Raw genomic sequence first — 19,959 nt, forward strand, 5'->3', positions numbered from 1 at the left:
AATGGGTTCTCTCACGTGAAATTAGTGAAAGTTGAAATCAACTGGAGATTAGTCCATCTCGTGAAGTGGTTGACGCCTTCTCCCACCGTACTTGATATTCCGGGTCCAATCTAGCTAGGTTGACATGCAATATTAGTTTGATTTTTTTTTTTACCCTTTGATATTTCATTGTTCCTGGATTGACACCTTAATTGTACGACTGATTATCAAATGATCGATACAAGCTACGCAGCGCTGGATGCGATTAGGGAGACTATAATGATTTATGGATTTCCTTTATGTAATTTAATCCAATAAACTTATTAATGTTTTAGTTATATCCATAAAATTTATTTAGTTTGTTTTGTGATTTTGATTTCAGATATCTATAATGTTGGCCCAAATGAATCCGGCGCATGAGAGACCTCGCTTTCACAAAATTATTTTCCAGCTGGCTGATATTCTGATGCTCCTGAACTATACTTTGGACCCATATATTTATGTTCTTCTTCGGGGCAATAGTAAACCATTTCCCAAATGTATAAAATCTATCTTCCGATCGAGACTATTTGGAAAGGTAAATTATCATTTACTTTTTCGTTATTCAACATAGCTTTATGGAAAGACAATGACCAATACATATTTTTTAAATTTAGAAGCTTTCCTAATTGTTGTCAAAAAATATGGGAAAAATGCCACATTAAAAATGAATCACAAATTACATTTTGAAGTTTTATCCATCTTTATAATATAATATACAATTTTTGTAAATAATATAAGGAATTATATAAACTGTAAAAGTCTATTAATGTTTATTTGAGTATTGTTATATTGGTCCATTTTTTTTCACATTATAAACAATAATAATCAATAATAAATAAAATTTGACCTCACTGTGGTTACCTGTGCAGAGGACACCTAACACTATACTTTTTTTTACATGTAAGTATATACAAAGAACACTAAATACACAGAGAAATAACAAAATGTTCACACAGTTTTAAACATTTTTATGTTTACATTTAATTTATGTATTCCTATATTATTTATATTATAAAACGCACAATAAAAGAACAAAAACACAACATAAACTTTATGTTTGCAGAGCGGGTGATTCAATATTGGTTGGGGCAAATAAGATAATCCATTTGACTTTTACCCAGCTCCACTTTCCATTTTATCAAACCTTTTTTGAATATTTTCTCATTACTAATTGTTTTAATGGACAGTGGAAGTAGGTTATAAGATTTTAATAGCATAATACTCAAAATCCCTTTGGCCGAAAGTGATATTAGTTTATATTTGTTTAAGTTGTCTTTCTGTTGAGGATCTAGTGATTTTATTTTTATTTATAAATCATATAACACAAAGTATTTTACAAGTATAATACATTGAATTACATTCCCAGGAGCTACAACAACTCGATTCGGGACATAAATAATATTAACATTTAGAAAATAACACATAATGAGAAAGACAAAGAAACAAAGCAAGTTTAGCACTTTTATAACTAAATATAGCACAACAATATATACTCCAAAAACCTTTTCTTACACAAGCAGAATAAATATATTAAAAAAACGCCTCTTTTATTTGTATCTGTTATATTGATGGGTTATGTCTTTTATTTGAGTAAGAATAGTTTTTAAACCTGTAAACGAGTATTGTTTTTACATATAATTGCTTTGGTGTCATAAATTGTGATTTGCAGAATATTTCTTCAGCAGATGTCTTTATCGCGACTCTAAATATTATTTTTGTTACAGATTTTTGTGCAAAAAATACATATTTTTTATTAATAAATATTATTTTGTTTATTCAATATTATTTTATAAATGTTAAAAAATATATATATGACTTCTGTTTCTATATAACAACAGTTGGGAAATATTTTTTTTAGAATAAGGGAACTCTAAAATAATGTAAAATTTACTCATTATTTTTTGTTTTTTTATTTTATTTATTGGGAATATCGACAGTAATACTTGTAAAAAAATAGAACAAATAAAATATACAGAGAATAAAACCAATGACAGATATCCACAGAAATACATGAAATACTCGTACAATACATGTTAGTGTGTTTGTGTGAGTGTTAGTGTGTGAGAGGGGGTGGGTGAGTGGGTGTGGATTTAAAGTACAAAAGTTATAACAATGACTTTCTTGAATTTTTGTATTTTGATCAGCATACTTTTATTTTATGAAACAACATTATGAAAAGTAACAACTTATTTTTCAGAGATGTGTCAACCACGATTCTCTGCGACTTGCGAGCCAACATGACGGAGTCACTGCGATGACAATGATAGACATTACTCCTCCTGCAACAACTACCAACTCCCCACCATGGCCCAAAAGTTTACCTACTATAAGCAGCTCCGAGAGTCTTCAATCACCGATGATCTCAAAAAAAGGATTCATCCCCAGCAAAACTGAAATGCAGAGATCAGCCTCTCTTATACAAGATGATGACACAAACAGTGATAGCATCAGGAGTGCCTTGAATTGTCTAATAAAAAAATCTGGTGAAACTCCATCCGTGGTGTGAAAAATTCTAAGAATGAATATGTGTACTTATCTAAACAACGTATTCATCGTTGAAGATCATTTCTTTTTTGGTAAAAAATGATGGCATAGCTTTTTATGCTGAAAAGGGGAAATGTGTCGGATGATAAAAAAGCTATATTTTCATAAATATTGCAAGATTAAGGTACATATTTACTCTTGAGAGATAGTATCTTTTACAAGATGATGACACAAACAGTGATACCATCAGAAGTGCCTTGAATTGTCTAATAAAAAAATCTGGTGAACTCCATCCGTGGTGTACAAAATTCTAAGAATGGATATGTGTATTTAAGTAAACAACGTATTCATCGTTGAAGATCATTTCTTTTTTGGTAAGAAATGATGGCACAGCTTTTTATGCTGAAAGGGGGAATGTGTCGGATGGTAAAAAAGCTATATTTTCATAAATATTGCAAGATTAAGGTACATATTTACTCTTTACTCTGAATCTTGCAAATGTGTTTTTCATTGTTATTCTGTCAAACATAAAGAGGATCTACGTGGTATTTTTAAGTCAAAGAATGTTATCAATTTTCATACCAAAACTAGTCTTTAGATTTATTTTATTGTATTGTAAATAAATTACTTATTAATTTCTCACGCAACATAGTGTATGTTATATATATTGTATGTGGTGTGCATAATATTATTATGTATTTGAGCCTTGATTCATGTGACATTCCAAAAAAAAAATGAAAAATGTGTGTAGGCAGTTATTTTATTAATTATCTAATGATTTGTTTGACCATAATAATTGTTTAATATATAACAACTAGCATAAGTTCTTGTTGTCAATAAAATATGTGTGTTTTGAATATTGTGAGCATTATTTACATTATTGTTGGATGTATAATATTAATCATTTTTAAATTAATAATTTTGTACCAGTGAATAAATTATTTAAGCATACCAATTTTGAATTCACTCGCCTATCGCTTTCTGGAAAAATATCTAACTCACTTATCTAAGGAACTCAATATCAGAAATAATTAGTCACCAACTTTAAATTCTAATTTTAAAATGATTTCATTATGATTATTTGTAATCACTCTATCGTGTTTGTAACACAAACAATTTCTATTGTAACTCATAAATAATATTAACACATATTATTTACGTTAGTTATATATTTTTTGTTCTGAAGATGGGTTACCAAAAAAAAGGTGTAAATGAATCATTGATTTTACTATGTAAATAAAGGGATGTAAAAATGACAAAAAATATTTGCAGCTTAAAAATTTCAGAAAACATCTGTGCACCTATATATATTTATATGTGTAAATTGTTGTTATACAGTGTTAAAAATGTATATGTAGGCACCAAACATAGGAAAATACATTTTTAATAATATTATCAATACTACCTCATGCTACAATAAGTAACTCTTGGAAGTTTTACACGATATTGTATTATGTATCTACTTTCGTATTTATAAAATTAGTAACGTAACTCAAGGGGTAGATATAAATTTCTATTTCACTCAAACATTATTGTTTGTATTATAAAACATTAAAATAAACAATTACTCCGCACTGTTCTAGTCATAATTTCATAAATATCGACCCCTTTCTCTTATTTTATAGATGGTAGGTAATCCATGATGTACAATTTATAATAGCCTGTATAAAAATGAGGAAGTTCAGTGGTTTGAAAAAAAACAAATATTTGTTAATAGACTATCAAAGTAAGCCAAATTTAAAAAAAATAAAAAAATGTACCTTATTATCATCGCTAAGTTTTATAATTTTGAAATTATTCCGCCCGTGACGTCACGATTTGTCGTCGGTGAGTTGTGCTGTCATTTAAAAGTGGAACTACTACTACTTTCCCTTCGGTTCTGCCTACTTTTGACATAACCAGGCTTAAGATTTTGGTTTATCTGATCATGCCACGTCTTCCTTGATCGTCCTGGTCTCACATTACCATTAATTTTCGCCATATATACTTGTTTTACCAATCTTTCTTCATCCATTCATTCTACATGACCAAACCATATTGAATGAAGACCCTTTCTTAATCTTATCAATTATACCTGACTCAGATTTACACTCTCGCCTGATTTTATCATTCATAACCCTGTCATACATTGATTTCCCACACATTTATCTAAGAGATCGCATTTAAACCACGTTCACTCGGCTTTTATCCTTACTCTGCCAGTTTCATATTTCACTTCCACGCATAAGTGTTGGGACTAAAATTCCGTTGTACACTGCTGGTTTAGCTTCGATTGACATATAAAAGTAGAACTCTGTAAAAATGCACTAAACCTTGAGAAACCTAGTTACCGGAAACTGGAAATCTATCACAACATTATAACAACGCTGTAATTGATTGGTTCAACGGAGCAAGAACTTGTGACATTTCAAAGTATGTAGTTCATTTTTATTCTTTTTTTTATACATTTTTGAGGACCTTCGCTGTACAGTGACGAAGTTCAGCCCTACGGAAAATTAGATACAAATATGTTTTCTTACGTGTGGTAAAAATTGGACCATTAAATTTTATAGCGGAGTTTCTTAAAAATTTATGAAAAAAAAAATAAAAACGAACTATTATGAAGGATGCCACTAGTTCTTATGAATCAACTAATTATAAGAGAGTTGTAAAAAATTTCCGGTTTACAACAAGTCAATGGACCAATCGGCAGAACTAACCGTGAAGAAGAAGTTAAAGAGAACTTGAGACGTCACACGCAGAGTAATCTCAAAAATAACGAAACTTAAAAAAAAAAATCTTAATTTAATAGCCTATTAACAATTTTAAAAAAATAAAAAAATCTCTCATCTTCTTCATTAAATGCTCTAATTTTTACCGCATGTAAGAAAACATGTTTTATATCCCATTTCCCGTAGATATTTTATTTTGGACACAAATTTTGTTTGTGTCACTAGGCACACTAGAATGTTTCTATGAAAACTTATTGTTACCCACACATAAAGCCATCGGTATTAAGATTTGAGCATACTGTACATACATTGAGCTGTTAATGAAAATTTGGTTTATTTATCTTTTTATTTTTACAGTGGGTTTGCTGAAAATAGTATTTTTAATGTTTATTGTAAGACTTATTGAAACAATTTCTTTTTTGATAATTATCAACCTTTTATAATTTTGAATTATTATAATTACTGTAAAACACGTTTTAGTAACTATATACACATTAAATATGTTTGAATAGCAAAGATTAAATTGAGCCATGGTGACTTAATTAGTATTTATACAAAATTGAAATACTAGGTACAGTAAACAAATATAATTTTCAAAATCCAGGTATAATTAATTGAAATGCTCTTCTATAAAATGGGTCATATAAATAATGTGTCAATTGGTCATTTATATTAATCTTTGTAAGCCTTGTACATTATAAGCAAGGTAAAAAATAAAGAACTTCCATTAAAAAAACAAATGATTTTAATTAATGAGATAAACTAATGCATCTGTAAATTTTTTTAAATCTTGGATATCAAATGGTCTAAAGTCAAAATCATATAGTTGTTAAATTTTTTATCAAAAGTAAAATTTGTTAAGTGTTTCCAAAAGGAAAAGGGTGTAAAAACACTGTGTAATAAACAAAAGGAACAGCAAAAGATTCTCTGCGAGTCAATAAATCATAACAGCTGTTAATTTATTTAATATTACGTAATAAGTCACCTATTGTTAAGTTTTAATAAAATTGAATCACATGTTTGTGTCTGTTTTTAAATATTCATTTATAAGCTTTATATATTTGAAATGTTGAATGTGTATTTAAATAATATTGTTGTTTTCATGACATAAATATTCTAGTCCATTTATATTAGATATAATTTATTCAAATAAGATTACTTTGTGGCAAAGTATTTGTTTACAATGTGTTTAAATCATTCTTAAAATATTTCAAAATGAAAGTAAGGATTGAAAAATGTAAGCTGAGATAATAAAATACTTTAATGAAATATTCAACTATTGTCTATTTTGGCTTATGTAATATTTTTCTGAGAGGAATAAGAATTTTTTAATGTTTTTGAAATTTAAATGTAATAACAGAGCTCTTCCTTGTACCGTAATATGTTAGCAGTGGTATTTATGGTACTTATGTAGATAACTTTATTATTTAAAAAAATACCTGCCTAATATCTCTGAACGAATATTACACAAAAATTAAACAAACCATAAATGTATCTTTTTTTATGGATACTTTTCTTAATGTATTAAGTAAATGTGAATAAATTTGTGTAGAACACATATTGATATGTTGTTTGTTTCACTACCAACCCTCCCATTTCATTACCCGATTTACTCGTAGGTTTAAAAAATATTTTACATTGCCTATATACAGGGTGCTCACTACACCCTCTTACATCCGAAACCACGATGATCAGTATGAGCAAGAAGACATATTGCGACATTAAATTTTTTTTTGAAACAAATAAAATATCAAAAAAAGCAAATGGTTGTTTACTTCTGCAAGGAAGAAACGAAGGTGGAGGGGGGAGTCTGATACACCGACGACCGCACGGCCGCGCTCCCCTCACTTCTCCCCTGCAGAAGCAAGAAACCATTTGTTTTTTAAAAATATTTTATTTTTAAAAATTTTCTTTGTTCTGAATATTTTTTTTAATATGCCAATATGTCTCTTGTCCATACTGATCATCGTGGTTTCGGATGTGACAGGGTTTAAAGAACACCTGTATAACTTATAGGCACATATTCATATATTTTTGGGTTTCCCATTTACAATTTTGCCAAGTTTATTATTTACACTGAAGAATGCACAAATTCATTATTAATGACAATCTGATAATTAATTTCAAGTCAAGTTCAAGTTCATTGATAATATTTGTACATAGCCAATCAAAAATATACACATATGTAGATTACTAGATTGGTGGTGAAAATTACTACTAATTTAATTACATAGTGTTTATATACTGTTTCATATACTGCTTCATTTCACACTGTTGCCAATGCTTTTACATTAGCATTAATGAAAACTGTTTCAGATGCTGCTTTACTTCCCACTATTATTACTAACTGCGAACATATTTGTTAAATAAAAAAATATATTAGCATTTTTACAATTTACCGAATATTTCAATTTTGCGGGCCATTTTCAATGAATTGTTCATAACAGTTATTATTTATAATTCACCATTAGAAAATTGAAATTAAGTTGGGACTGAGTGAGGTTCGAACCTCGGACCTTTGATCCGTGAGTCCGCGCCACAGCACCACAATTTAAATTCAGTTTGTTGATTTAGCTGTCTATTGTGTATATAATTCACTATATAGTGGGATATCACATAAAACCAGTTCTAAAAGGAATTTACTATAGGGTACAATCATTAACCTATTAATATAGCCCTCAAAAATTATGACACTTAACTCGTGCCCCAATACTCAAGTCATACCTAATGCTTATTCAGTCGTATTTTAACCACCAGTTGGGTGTGACTTTAGAATCGAAACCAGAATGTTATATGTTCCTTTTTGTTCAGTGTCTTGTATACCTATATGTTTCTTCATGTAACTGTTGTAATTGGCTTTGGCCATATATATAATAAATAAACAAATAAAATAATAATGAAAATCACAACTTATGACACCAAAACATTTATACACTAAAACAATACTCACTTACAGATTCAAAAACTACTCTTACTCAAATGAAAGATATAGCCCCCACAATACATCACATACAAATAATATAATCACCAGAGCCTCAACACAAAGACAACTTAAACAAATACAAACTAATACCACTTTCGGACAAAGGGATTTTGAGTGTTTTTCAATTAAAATCTATAACCTACTTCCACTATCTATTAAAATAATTAATAACGAGAAAATGTTTAAAAAGGCTATAAAAAATGGATAGAGGAGCTAAGTAGAAGTAAAATGGATTGTCTCATTCGCCCATACCAATATTGAATCAACTGCTCCACAAGCGTATAGCGTATGTTAGGTTTTTGTTATTTCCATTGTGTGTTTTATAATATAAATAATATAGATGTACATAAATACTTAGTTTTTAAAACTGTGTGAACATTTTGTTGATTATATCTGTTTTTTAAGTTAGTCTTATTTGTTTATTCTCAAATGTAAAAACATTTCAAAAAAGTATATTGTTAAGTGTCCTTGGCACGGGAAACCCCAGTGTTTACCCCATTATTTTTATTATTGATTATAGTTTGTAAGTGGAAAATATGAATAAATAAATAAATATTCATATTTACGTAAATATTATTTCTTGTAAATGTCAAACATCGCTTAGTGGCACAATAGTGAAGGTATTCTTACTAACAGGGATGCACTGGTAGAAATGTGTTTTAAATATATAAATCCCCGAAATCCAGTCAAAATAAATGAGTAGAAATTATAAGAAATTAAAGGAAGGAATCTGATTGGGATGTGCTATTTGTGCTATTTCCATGTGATAAAAATAATCCGGATTCGATGCCATTGGTATTGATGCAGTAATTTATGCGTGACTGGGTATGAGTAAAGAAATTATGATATTGATGAATTTGGATCAAATAAAATACTCTTATCTAAGCAAAGAATTAATTCTAATATTGATGTGGGAAGTATGTTTATAAAGACAAAGTGGCATTCTATTATCTCTGCCTCCCCCTTCAAATAAATAATGGCGTAATGATTTGTTTATTCATTCTTAAATTATTATTATGACTTTATAAAAAATTTATAACTTTTTTTTTAATGGGAGTTGCAGTATTATTATTAAACCTTGCCTATAATGTATAAGATTTATATTTCACAAGTGGATTTTATTTCCTGGCTATCTACACCTAAGAAGTGTTAGGAAAGGAAGGAAATTTCGGCTGTGGACTTTTATAAGAACTTCTCTGCATTTGCTTAATGAAGAGAAAACCACAGAAAATTCATTCGAGAGAAGCCGGAGTGTTGATAGACATCAGAAGACCTTCCATTTCATTTAAAGAGATCATGGCATTTTGTGTCATGTTATCATTTATTGTCCTTATTACCTGAACTATCCTAACCATAAAAGATACTACCTCTTGTGATAATGTGATTTATTACGGAATGGATGTGCCTTAGATCCTCACCAATGCTTCTGCATCGCGCCTCCGGGTTATGCCTTTCGACGCTGAAAAGAGGGCATACATCAACAAGTGGGGAACATCTTGAAGGGTTTCATCATCACATGGACAGCAGTTGATGATGAGTGAGGATTTGTGTGAGTTTGAAGCTAAAACATTGCTTTTTTCCTAAATTCAAAGGCATCAAAAATAGAAGGAAAGAATATTTCAGTTATCCTTCCTGCGGTTTCGTTCAAACAACGTTCATGCCAGAGTTACAGACCTACTTTTATTATTTTTTTTAACAAAACTAAGAGGAAACTAGGCAAAATCGAGAGCTGTCCTTTTCAGCGTTGCTTCCTGAGCCTTTTAATCTGCATTTTCGTTACCTAGAATTTCGCTTTGTCCCCTTACCCACCTTAATATTTTAATATCTTATTCGTAATTTGTGGACTCCGAATGAATGTCCATTACAATTAATAGTGTTAACCAAATTCCAATCAGTTATTGCATGCACACCGGACATATACAATCTGTGAGGGTAGTTATTTGTTTCTATCGATTAGGTGGCTTCTTCATAACATAGATTAGTGCTTCTTTTATTGTAAAGAGCTCCGCCTGAAACACCGAACGGAAGTCGTCTAGTTTGAGCTTTCTAGATGGCAGCTTTCTAACGCCATCAAAAGGTACAAATGCTGCAAAAATTTATAACTTACAACGCCTTGAAAAAAGTCAACTTCATCATCATCGTTCCCTTTCCGTACCTAATGGTGCATAGGGCACTGCATTGGTACACCAATCGCAGCATATCTTGCTCATTTTTGTTACATGAAGGTGAGATGATCAGTCTTACGCTACAGGTACCAGTCCAGGGACTATGAAATATTTTAGAGTGAAAACACCCTTTTAAATAAATATTTCATATCAACCATGTCGGGAATCGAGCCCGAGACTTCTTGCATGGCAGGCTAACGCGCTGACCATTACACCACGAGGCCGACAAACTTGCCAAATAAATATTATTATGAAATTTTGCAAATACCAACATTTTAATTACAACCATAGATTAAATAATATATATACTGTAGAACTCCGTTTATCCGAAATCTAGTCTTCCGGATTGCCAAATATCTGGATCGTTATCAAGAAATAAAAAATAAAGTAGATTTTATAATAACAATTAAAAAGGTTAAAGGAGTTTCTTCATCAGAGCAAAAAACTTTTGCTGGACATGTTTAATTAACTTTGAATGTGATTTCAATTCGCTGTATTATTTCAAAAGCAATAAAAAAGTGATATTAAAGTAAATTTTGCGTTTTCTTTCAAAATATTGCCTTAATTTAATAGTTAATCTAAATGTGTGGATTTCAGAATATCCGGATGACGTCTGACACTCAGTAACCCGTATAATAGGAATTTTACGGTAACTGTGGCCTTATTCTGCAACTAATTCGTTTTATAAATTCATTCACATTGTATGAGAGGAAACGAAACCTAAATACGATTTTGACCGCGTTAGAGTGACGTGGATATATGACGAACAAACGAAATAATTTATTATTGATGGGCCCCGGATGAAATGAAGTTAAAAAAGAAATAAGCCACAGACAACAAACATGCCGCAGCCATCAACCAATAAACACATATCTTTTATCTTTGCATAAACCAATCGGAAGTCGGAAGTCAAAATTTCAAAAGTATTGTATATTGATAATTTACAAAATAAAATGGCTTGGACTGAATGCTCCGCTCGAGAAAGATATTTCTTTCATAATAATTTAACATGTCTTGTGAAATCACTTGAAGGAAAAACAACAACAATAGATTTAAGGAATGACTCTTGCGTTTCTGGACTAGTAGCATACGTTGACGGGTAAATATATTTACCTTGTAAGCGGTTAACCTCGTAAGTTACACTTTTAAAATTTAATTTTATCTTCTAGGTACATGAATGTTACAGTAGATGATGCAATGTTCGTAGATTCAAGAGGAAATGAATTCTTTTTCGAGTCACTTTTTGTTCAAGCAAGAAAGATACGTTATGTCCACATACCGGAGAGTGTAAGTTGGCTATTATTTGAATACCGCCATATTTTTGTCTATCAGGTGTTTTCAGTTTTGTTTGAGTTTTGACGTTTATCGTGTCAGTCGTAACGTTCTGCGCGCTTATTAAATAATCTAGTTCACATTACAGTGGGACATTATATTATAATTCTATGAAAGTGAGTTTAAATTTGAATGTTAATCGCTCCGAGTTCAGATATTATGTATTATATTATAATTCTATAACAGTGAGTTTATATTTGAACGTTATTCACTCCGAATTCAGATATTGTGACCATTATGGGCATTTAAATAGCGAACGATGCACGCCTACAGTAAAATTGTTGTCACTAGGTTTACGCGATCGTTGTTTTTTGACGTGAACAAAGTGTCATCAAGAATTTGTCCTCCATTACGAAAGATAAGCTATCAGCAAAATATGAATTCAAGATTTTCCGCTAGCACAATCCAAACAGGGTGCGATATTTTTAATTTTAATAATTATGACTGCATCGGTTTCGACTTGGATAACACAGTATGTAGTTACAAAATCAGTAACATGATGACGATGGAATATGAGGTGCTCAGTAAGTTTTTAGTAGAGCAGAAGGGATATGATCCCAAATTTGTGCTTCGACCTCTCGAAGAAAATATTGACTTTTTACAAAAAGGTTTGATCTTAGATTTTGCAAGAGGCAACATATTACGTGTGGGGTCAGATGGTTACATAGAGAAAGCCGCTCATGGTACAACTCTGATGACTGATAAAGAAATAAAAGACTATTACGGTTTCTTTAGAGAGTGGAATATGACAACTCAGTATGTTCAAGACCTCCTATTTGCGTGGAACGGCCCGCCGGAAAAAGAATTGCGAACCTGTTTGGATTTTTTCGATATGCCCGCAGCGCTTTGTTTCGCCAATTGTGTTGACTCTCTCGACAGCGATGGAAAATTAAAGGAAAAGTATGACATATGGCCAGATATCCTGGAAGGGCTCTCGGAGATGTTCAGTAGGGATAACTTCGCTAAAAACAAAGGAGGGTTTTTTCAAAGTATAAAACCTAACCCGGAAAAATACATCAATAAATGTAGCCATTCAGTTTTATCTTGGCTAAAAACAGCCAAACAGAATAAAACCACATTTTTAATAACAGGATCTCACATCGACTTTGCTTCCTTTACCGCCACTAATTGTATGGGAGAAAATTGGAAGGATTATTTTGATGTAGTTGTGTTTTATGCCAGAAAACCGGGTTTCTTTACCGGGAACAGACCATTCCTCGGAATAGAGAATGGAGAAGAAAAAACTGAAATAAAAATCATTCACGATTCTGGTCCTCATATCTACAGCCAGGGAAACTGGAAAGAGCTAGTAGGATTACTCGGACATCTTAGTAAAAATAGCGAACCAAAAGTGGTTTATGTCGGTGATAATTTAGTTCAAGATGTTTATACTCCATCTAAGTTTATGCACTGCGATACTGTAGCGTTAGTGGAAGAAATGTTTGCGGAAGGATTGAAAGGAATCGAAGAGAAGCATCCGGATCATCACATCTTGAATTCCAAAATGTGGGGGTCTTATTTCAGTACCAAAGATTACTATGGACAGACAATGCCATCATTGTGGAGTGATATTATTCACCGCCATTCTAAAATTTGCATCCCATCGCTACAGGCTATCGCTTCGCACCCTCTGGATCACAACTACACAACGTTTTCGGAAAACCAATTTTCCACTACAGGTTTCTATCCCGGGGAACCGCTGACTGCTGCTCATTAAAAAAATTCTAGAACTCTTAAATCGACTTGAAGTTTAAATATGAATATCAGGTATTAATCTTACACAAAGTTCTGTTACAACATTGGCTTAGTGCAAGATGTCACTACCTGATTTAAACAGTTAAATATCCCTAGATGTCTGGTTTAATGAAGTGGTCACTGATTGTGTACTTTCGTTAGTGGAAAATATTAACAAAAAGTCATTGTTTGGAAAAAAGCTATTTTTTAAGAACATTAAACATCACTTATCTCCAAATTATACGTCACATAGTGACTTCTTGTACTGGGCCGATAATAAACATATTTTTACTTTATAGTCCTTATGGACTCTGATAATTTGTTATATTATTATGCCACACATAGTTTTTTAAACTGTTATAATGAATATACATATTTTTAAAAATTATGTTTTCGTGCACATACTTATATTTGGGTTCTTTATTATAAAAACATATATCTATTCAAATCAAAACTATGCACCATATCGGAGTCATTTATTGAATTAATATAATAGGTTGTAGTCATGCGGTAGTGTCACGGACTCTATGTTAGGAAGTCCAAGGTCTGCACCCTGCTTTATAACAGCTTGATTCTCATTTTTCTAACATTTTATGAAATCCGGAAGTGGCTACACCCACAAAAAATTATGCGTACGTAATTTGTTAGAAATATATGTAGTTTATAGGTATTGCTAATTTTAGATTTTTCTCGAGTTAATGGATTTACATTTTTTGCAGGTTTCAATTCACGAATCCATAAGGGAACAGTGTGCACCGCGAGAACGGAAACCTTTTGTTCCAAAACGTGGCAAATCTATGAAGATGGTTAGCGCTTTGAGGAGACATTTGGAAACTGTAGCATCATTGGGAAAGCAGGATCAAGATGCAAGTGATGATGAAGTGGAGGATTGATTTAAAAAGTTCACATTCCATCTATAATCACGTTTAATCCATTTGGAGCTTGTCATTGATTTTAGTATAAAATGTTGCTTTTTAAAATTAAAATTGTAGTAAGCGTCTCAAAACGCCAAGTCATATTATCAATACCTTTATGTAGATACTGCTAGATTTGTTCTTTTACCAAATAATCTTAAATATTGATTATAGAAAAAAGCAATGCGCAAATTCTAAAATAAGATTTGATTAATTGATGAGATATTTGCTTAGTTAAATTATTAGGTAAAATAGATTTAAGTTTAAATACTATTATAATGTTGTGATCAATTGATAAATTTAACATAGCATAGAAAAATATAAGATAGAAACCTTTGTTGATGTATGTATACTTTTGAATGATGAGAAACGCCTTAAATTATTTTTTATACTTCTTTTTTAATTAGTTGTTTTTTATATATAATATTTCAATACACTGTATGAATTTCTGTAAATCAGTTCCATTACAACTAAAATTTCAATAACTGATTTATATCTAGATATGATATTATCTTTGATGCTTTACTTAGAATCATACTATTATGCACATTTATTAGTGTCTAAGAAATCTAATTATAACCTACGTCATTTCATTTAGAAAATTAAATGAGTTAAAAAATTAAATTAACATTCAGCTTCTTTTTACTTATAAATTGATGATGTTTTTATTTCACAATGATTCATCATTAATGGTTACGAAGTGAAAGAGTCAGGTTGTGGTCCCGTGGCTAGTGTCTCGGACTCACGGATCAAAGGTCCATGGTTCGAATCCCACTCTACCCCAACTTGATTCCCATTTTCTAATAGTGAGTTATTTACAACTCGTTGAAAATGGCCCTCAAAATGAAATATTTGCGTAAATTATAAGAACGCAAATATTTCGTTTTCTAAAAAAAAAAAGTCAAAGTATATTATAAATTGTAAAAAATAAATAATTAATCAGTAAAGCTATAATTGTTTTATGATGGTCCAAACTAAATAATTCATTATTTTATAGCTCATGGACTTAGTAATGCATAGGGCATCACAATTAAATTAAAAATGATAAGTCACATGCTTTTTTTACCAATCTAGAAAGCTATAAAATATTACGGTGAAGAATATATATTTATTCAATTGCTTAAGTCCGGAATCAAACCTGATCATTGCATCACAAACCAAGGCTTAAGGTATTAAAAAAATTATTTGTAATGTTTTATTGTTTTTTTCTAGATCTGGCAAAAGTGCAACACAAAAAAATACTTTGCTACAATACAAAATCTTTTTTATCTCGTCTATTTATACCACTTTTGTTTAGTCACTAGCAACAATGTTTATACTGAGTTACAAGTCATTATCAGATCAAAACAGTTTAATTTCTCAATGAAGTTAATGCTTGATTACGCACAATAGATAACAATGTACAGAACATTTGTGCCAATTATACATAATTTACTAAAAAAAAATATTACTTATTTTCAGCTTGACCAAGAAATTTAAATCTCCGCCATAACTCATTTTTAATATTTTTTTTTATTGATTGTATTCAAATCAATAATGAGGAAGTTCAGTGGTTTTATTTATTATTTGTTAATTGACTATTCAACTAAGCCAAAATTTAAAAAAAAGTTTAAGTATCATATTTATGATTTTTCAAAGTTTTATATTTTTGTAATTATTTTGCGTGTGATGTCTCAAAATCTCTTCCCCTTCTTCTCGGTGAGTTCTGCTGATTGGTCAGTTGTCTTACTGTAAACTGGAAATCTATCACAACTCACTTATCATTGATTGATTCGGAAGAACTAACGTCATTCAAAGTAGTTTGTTTTTATTTAATTTCAAGAAACTTCGCTGTACAATTTAATACTCTAAATTTCTATCTAAATCTAATTTCCCATAAAACTTAACTTTCTCATTGGCTTTGTATTTTTAAGTCTCGTAAAATAGATTATTATTACAATAATCAGATCTATGTTTCAACAAGTCACGAGAGAAAAATTATTATTTAGGACACATTAATTTATTGCATCACAGGAAAATACAAAAGCTCCAGAACTTAAACCTAAATAAATTAAAATTATTAAATACCGTATACTATGCTAAACAGCAAATAACTTTTTTTAAAACCTTCCACTGTATGAAAACAATATTTTTTTCCAATATAAGAGTTTTTTTTTTTGTATGATTGTATGTATCTTATCAATTTAAAAAAAAAAATATTTTGGACAATGAGACACATCGAACCATAAGACGCACCCCAATTTTGGTTGATTTTTTTAGAGCAAAAAAGTTCATCTTATGGTCCGAATAATACGGTACTTATTTCATTATTAGACAAATACATGTGTTGAATGAATTTTATCATACTGAGTTTTTACCCTTGATTTTTAAAAAGATTAAGTGTTTTTATCATTTTATTATTAATCTGAATTAGCTTATTTATATCAATTATCTCTTGCCATCTCAATGAAACTTGTTTATAAGATGTATTTACTTATTTTCCACTTAAAATGGTCAGACCCCACTCAGCCATGGCTCAGTTATTATTTTCAAACACGAATTGCGGACTTTCTCAAAATATTTGAAAATGTAGAAAGATTTCAAATATTTCCTCTTATAGATATGTATATTTTGTAGATATCTGTACATTATGTACGGTATTTCATATTGAAGTTCATACAAAACTAATTATTTTTGAAATAATAATAAAATAAACTAATCTTATGTACTGATAAAATTTATAAGTACTTAATCCATCTTTGATATTGTTCAATATGTAATTATGTTATTTAAAACTAATTAATGAATATTTTTAAGGAATAATGTTGCAAACACCACAAGTAAAATATTCTTCATTTATACTGACCGACACAAACATTTCAAATTTGGTAAGGTAACTTAAATAAAATACTTTTATTGGATTTAATTCTACTTTTATATATACAAGAGTGTATAATGTGACGCGTTTCATCTTCTTAAGACATTGTATACCCCCAATATACCCATAATGTACCTAATAAAATTTACTCAGTATACCCTAATTGATTTTTAATTACATTACTTATCTTGGTTTGTATAGAAATTCTCAATTCTTGCTAAATACCCATAAACTATTAGCACTTTTATGCACCACTATCATTAAACAGCGATTATTGTTTACTTACAAACTTGCAAGGAAACTTTGTAAACATTTAATTTAGTTTGATAATGTCCTAACCAGATGAAACGCGTCACATTATACACTCTTGTATATTTAAAAAATAAAACTAGAAGTAAATCCAATAAAAGTATTTTATTTTACATACCTTTTAATATGGAATTCTACCAATTATTTGCATACACAATAAATATGTACATTTGAGTTCAATGTTTAGTGCTTATTAAAGTGAAATCTATTTTACATTTCAAATGCCTTATAAATTCATGATATCACCAAAAGCATTATTGGTATTTCCCAGCAAAAGATCCAAAATAATTTATTCAGTAATATATTTAATATACGATGTATACAACTATAATAGGGTATTTTCGCAAGCCGGGAATAACATTAAAAATATGTATATTCAGAGTGGATATTTACAATTCTAATGATATAACTATCAATATCTTCAGGACAAGTTTACATTTATAATTTTTGGATTTAAAAATTAGCACATCTAAAACGGAGTTGGTGGCACGTCGTGCCCGGCGTACAAGTATGTTGCGAAAACATCATATGTGCTATTTGTCCCATAGGGTTTGAAACGTCTCATTTTCAGGTAATAAAAAATATGCATATTTTTCACCTTTGTTCAGTATTTATCCGACGTCGCCCAAAAAAATATTGATACCATTACCATTGTAATTTTTAATTTTAAAAAAAATATGATAAGACCCTATTATTGTTTCCTACTTTTATTTTAGAAAAATAATATTGCTGAAACAAATTTGATTGTTACTTTGTTAATGTATGTGTAGATATTATATTTAATATTTTACATGAAGGTGATCAGTCTTACATTTAAGGTGCCAGTCCAGGGACAGTAAAATGTCTACCTTCCCAGTAATTAAATCTAGAATCTCGAGCATATCACTTTACTATATGGCAGACTTTTCTCTACTAGATTTCCTTTTTTAGGATTCTTACCTGACGGTAACCATAGAATCCAAAACACTCGTCCAGGATTCTGGTTCTATTTCATACACAAAACTGTATAATTTTATGTTCCAATGCAGTGCCCTATGCACCACTGGATGCAGAAAGCGAAAGGATGGTCTATAATTTTATTTGTTTTTTAAAGGATTATCATTTCCCTATCCGCACTTAATGGTGCAATTGGTACACCAAATGCAGCAAATTTCGATCATCATAAAGGGAAGGTGATATTTTACACATCGGGTGCCAGTCCGGGCACAATGAAATATTGCTTGGTAAAACTACTTTACCTTGCCGGGAATCGAACCTGGGCCCTCAAGCTTGGTAGGTGAACGCGCCAACCACTACATTATGAGGCGGACGTATCTCAGCGTCTGCCCGGACACAGGAATGATCAAGTGCTAATAAAATAAAAATTAAATAATGAAGAACTTATTGATAAGTAATTTATTCAAATTAAATCATAGAAACTTCAAGATTCTCATTTATTTAATGTTAAATACGAAATAAGATTTATTGTAGCCTCATTTATGTAAGTGAAAATGTCATTTAGAATTTGTTATTTTTAATTCGATTTGAATAAAAAGTTTATTTTCATTAGATTGACTTTAATTTTGTTTTTTTTATAATGTGCTAAAAGGCGTAAAGATTTTTCTACTTAAATTACCAGATCCTTCCATTGATCATGCATAAAACATACTTACACAATACATTAAATCATATCCTCCTTTCTTTAAATCCCCCAGTATCTGTTTATTTTTAATCAGCCTAGATATCACGTTATGATGATAATTGTGAATATTATGGATAATTTACATTTTATAAAATAAAGATTTACATTTAAAACATATGTTGTATTTCCATAATATAAAACTGATTTTACAAGATTCTGTTTATTCCTTTTTTGAAGAATCTGCCTATTTCATTATTACAGTAAATTGTTCACTAAATGATTACTTTTTCAAAACATAATTTAACCTTGAAGTGCCACAAGCGAAATATCTCACGCATGTTATAGTGTAACGTAAACATTTCCATGTAAATTGTAAATATTTAAAATATGTTTTACCGCATATTTATCACCTCTATTCACTTTTGATTCTGCATGATATCGTCTAACAAAACGTATCCTTAGGGTTATCGCAACTGATCTTAATGCAACATATCGATCACGGCACTATTTTTCATTCTTTTTTTTTTAGCCAATCAACAGGCTTGTGGAAGCTCTAATAGATTGGCATTATTGACAAAAAACATGTTGAACTAAACTTAACATTTTGAATCGGGTTGCGGTCCCGTGGCTAGAGTTGCGGACTCACTGGCCGGAGGTCCGAGGTTCAAACCCCACTCTACCCCAACTTGATTTCCATTTTCTAATAGTGGACTCTAAAAGTTAATATTATAAACCGCCTTGAAGGATTTGAAATGTGGATCCACCGTAGAATGTTAAGAATATCTTGGACCGATATGATAACCAACAATGAAGTATTACATAGAGCCA

The 19,959-nt window shown here is 30.4% G+C and overlaps 3 protein-coding genes across 6 annotated transcripts in view; all 3 read left to right on the forward strand.

Moving 5' to 3' along the window:
* LOC148278423 (prostaglandin E2 receptor EP2 subtype) overlaps positions 1-3,247 on the forward strand; it is a 127,845-nt gene extending 124,598 nt beyond the window's left edge. For all 3 annotated transcript variants that reach the window (XR_015823210.1, XM_088231415.1, XM_088231416.1), the window contains 2 exons: positions 362-556; positions 2,219-3,247. Coding sequence is in view for 2 of the 3 variants with exons in the window: in XM_088231415.1 (XP_088087541.1) it covers positions 362-556; positions 2,219-2,527 (504 nt within the window). In the remaining variant the exon portion in view is untranslated. The remainder of the gene's footprint in view (positions 1-361; positions 557-2,218) is intronic.
* Positions 3,248-11,227: 7,980 nt separating this feature from the next.
* On the forward strand, positions 11,228-19,070 carry Lsm10 (U7 small nuclear RNA associated Lsm10). Of its 2 annotated transcripts, XM_088231422.1 has the most exons (3): positions 11,228-11,463; positions 11,534-11,651; positions 14,150-19,070. In XM_088231422.1, exons 1-3 carry the CDS (start codon positions 11,318-11,320, stop codon positions 14,321-14,323), a joined length of 438 nt encoding a protein of 145 aa, XP_088087548.1. In that variant the 5' UTR covers positions 11,228-11,317; the 3' UTR covers positions 14,324-19,070. The 2 variants fall into 2 exon arrangements, with proteins under 2 accessions (XP_088087548.1, XP_088087549.1); XM_088231423.1 differs by lacking the exons at positions 11,228-11,463; positions 11,534-11,651 and adding an exon at positions 11,716-11,812.
* On the forward strand, positions 11,742-19,070 carry Nt5a (5' nucleotidase A). The gene is made up of 2 exons (XM_088231420.1): positions 11,742-13,463; positions 14,150-19,070. Exon 1 carries the CDS (start codon positions 11,956-11,958, stop codon positions 13,411-13,413), a length of 1,458 nt encoding a protein of 485 aa, XP_088087546.1. The 5' UTR covers positions 11,742-11,955; the 3' UTR covers positions 13,414-13,463; positions 14,150-19,070.
* Positions 19,071-19,959: the final 889 nt, after the last annotated feature.

The sequence above is a fragment of the Micrasema longulum genome, unplaced genomic scaffold, assembly GCF_059751315.1.
Source record: "Micrasema longulum isolate JH-2025_06_02 unplaced genomic scaffold, ASM5975131v1 h1tg000883l, whole genome shotgun sequence".
Classification (NCBI taxonomy): Eukaryota; Metazoa; Arthropoda; class Insecta; order Trichoptera; family Brachycentridae; genus Micrasema; species Micrasema longulum.

Coding starts and splice junctions, on each gene's coding strand:
- Lsm10 (XM_088231422.1), top strand. CDS start 11,318: ATGGCTTGGACTGAATGCTCCGCTCGAGAAAGATATTTCTTTCATAAT. Junction 11,464..11,533: donor CTAGTAGCATACGTTGACGG/GTAAATATATTT, acceptor TTTATCTTCTAG/GTACATGAATGTTACAGTAG. Junction 11,652..14,149: donor ATGTCCACATACCGGAGAGT/GTAAGTTGGCTA, acceptor CATTTTTTGCAG/GTTTCAATTCACGAATCCAT.
- Nt5a (XM_088231420.1), top strand. CDS start 11,956: ATGCACGCCTACAGTAAAATTGTTGTCACTAGGTTTACGCGATCGTTG.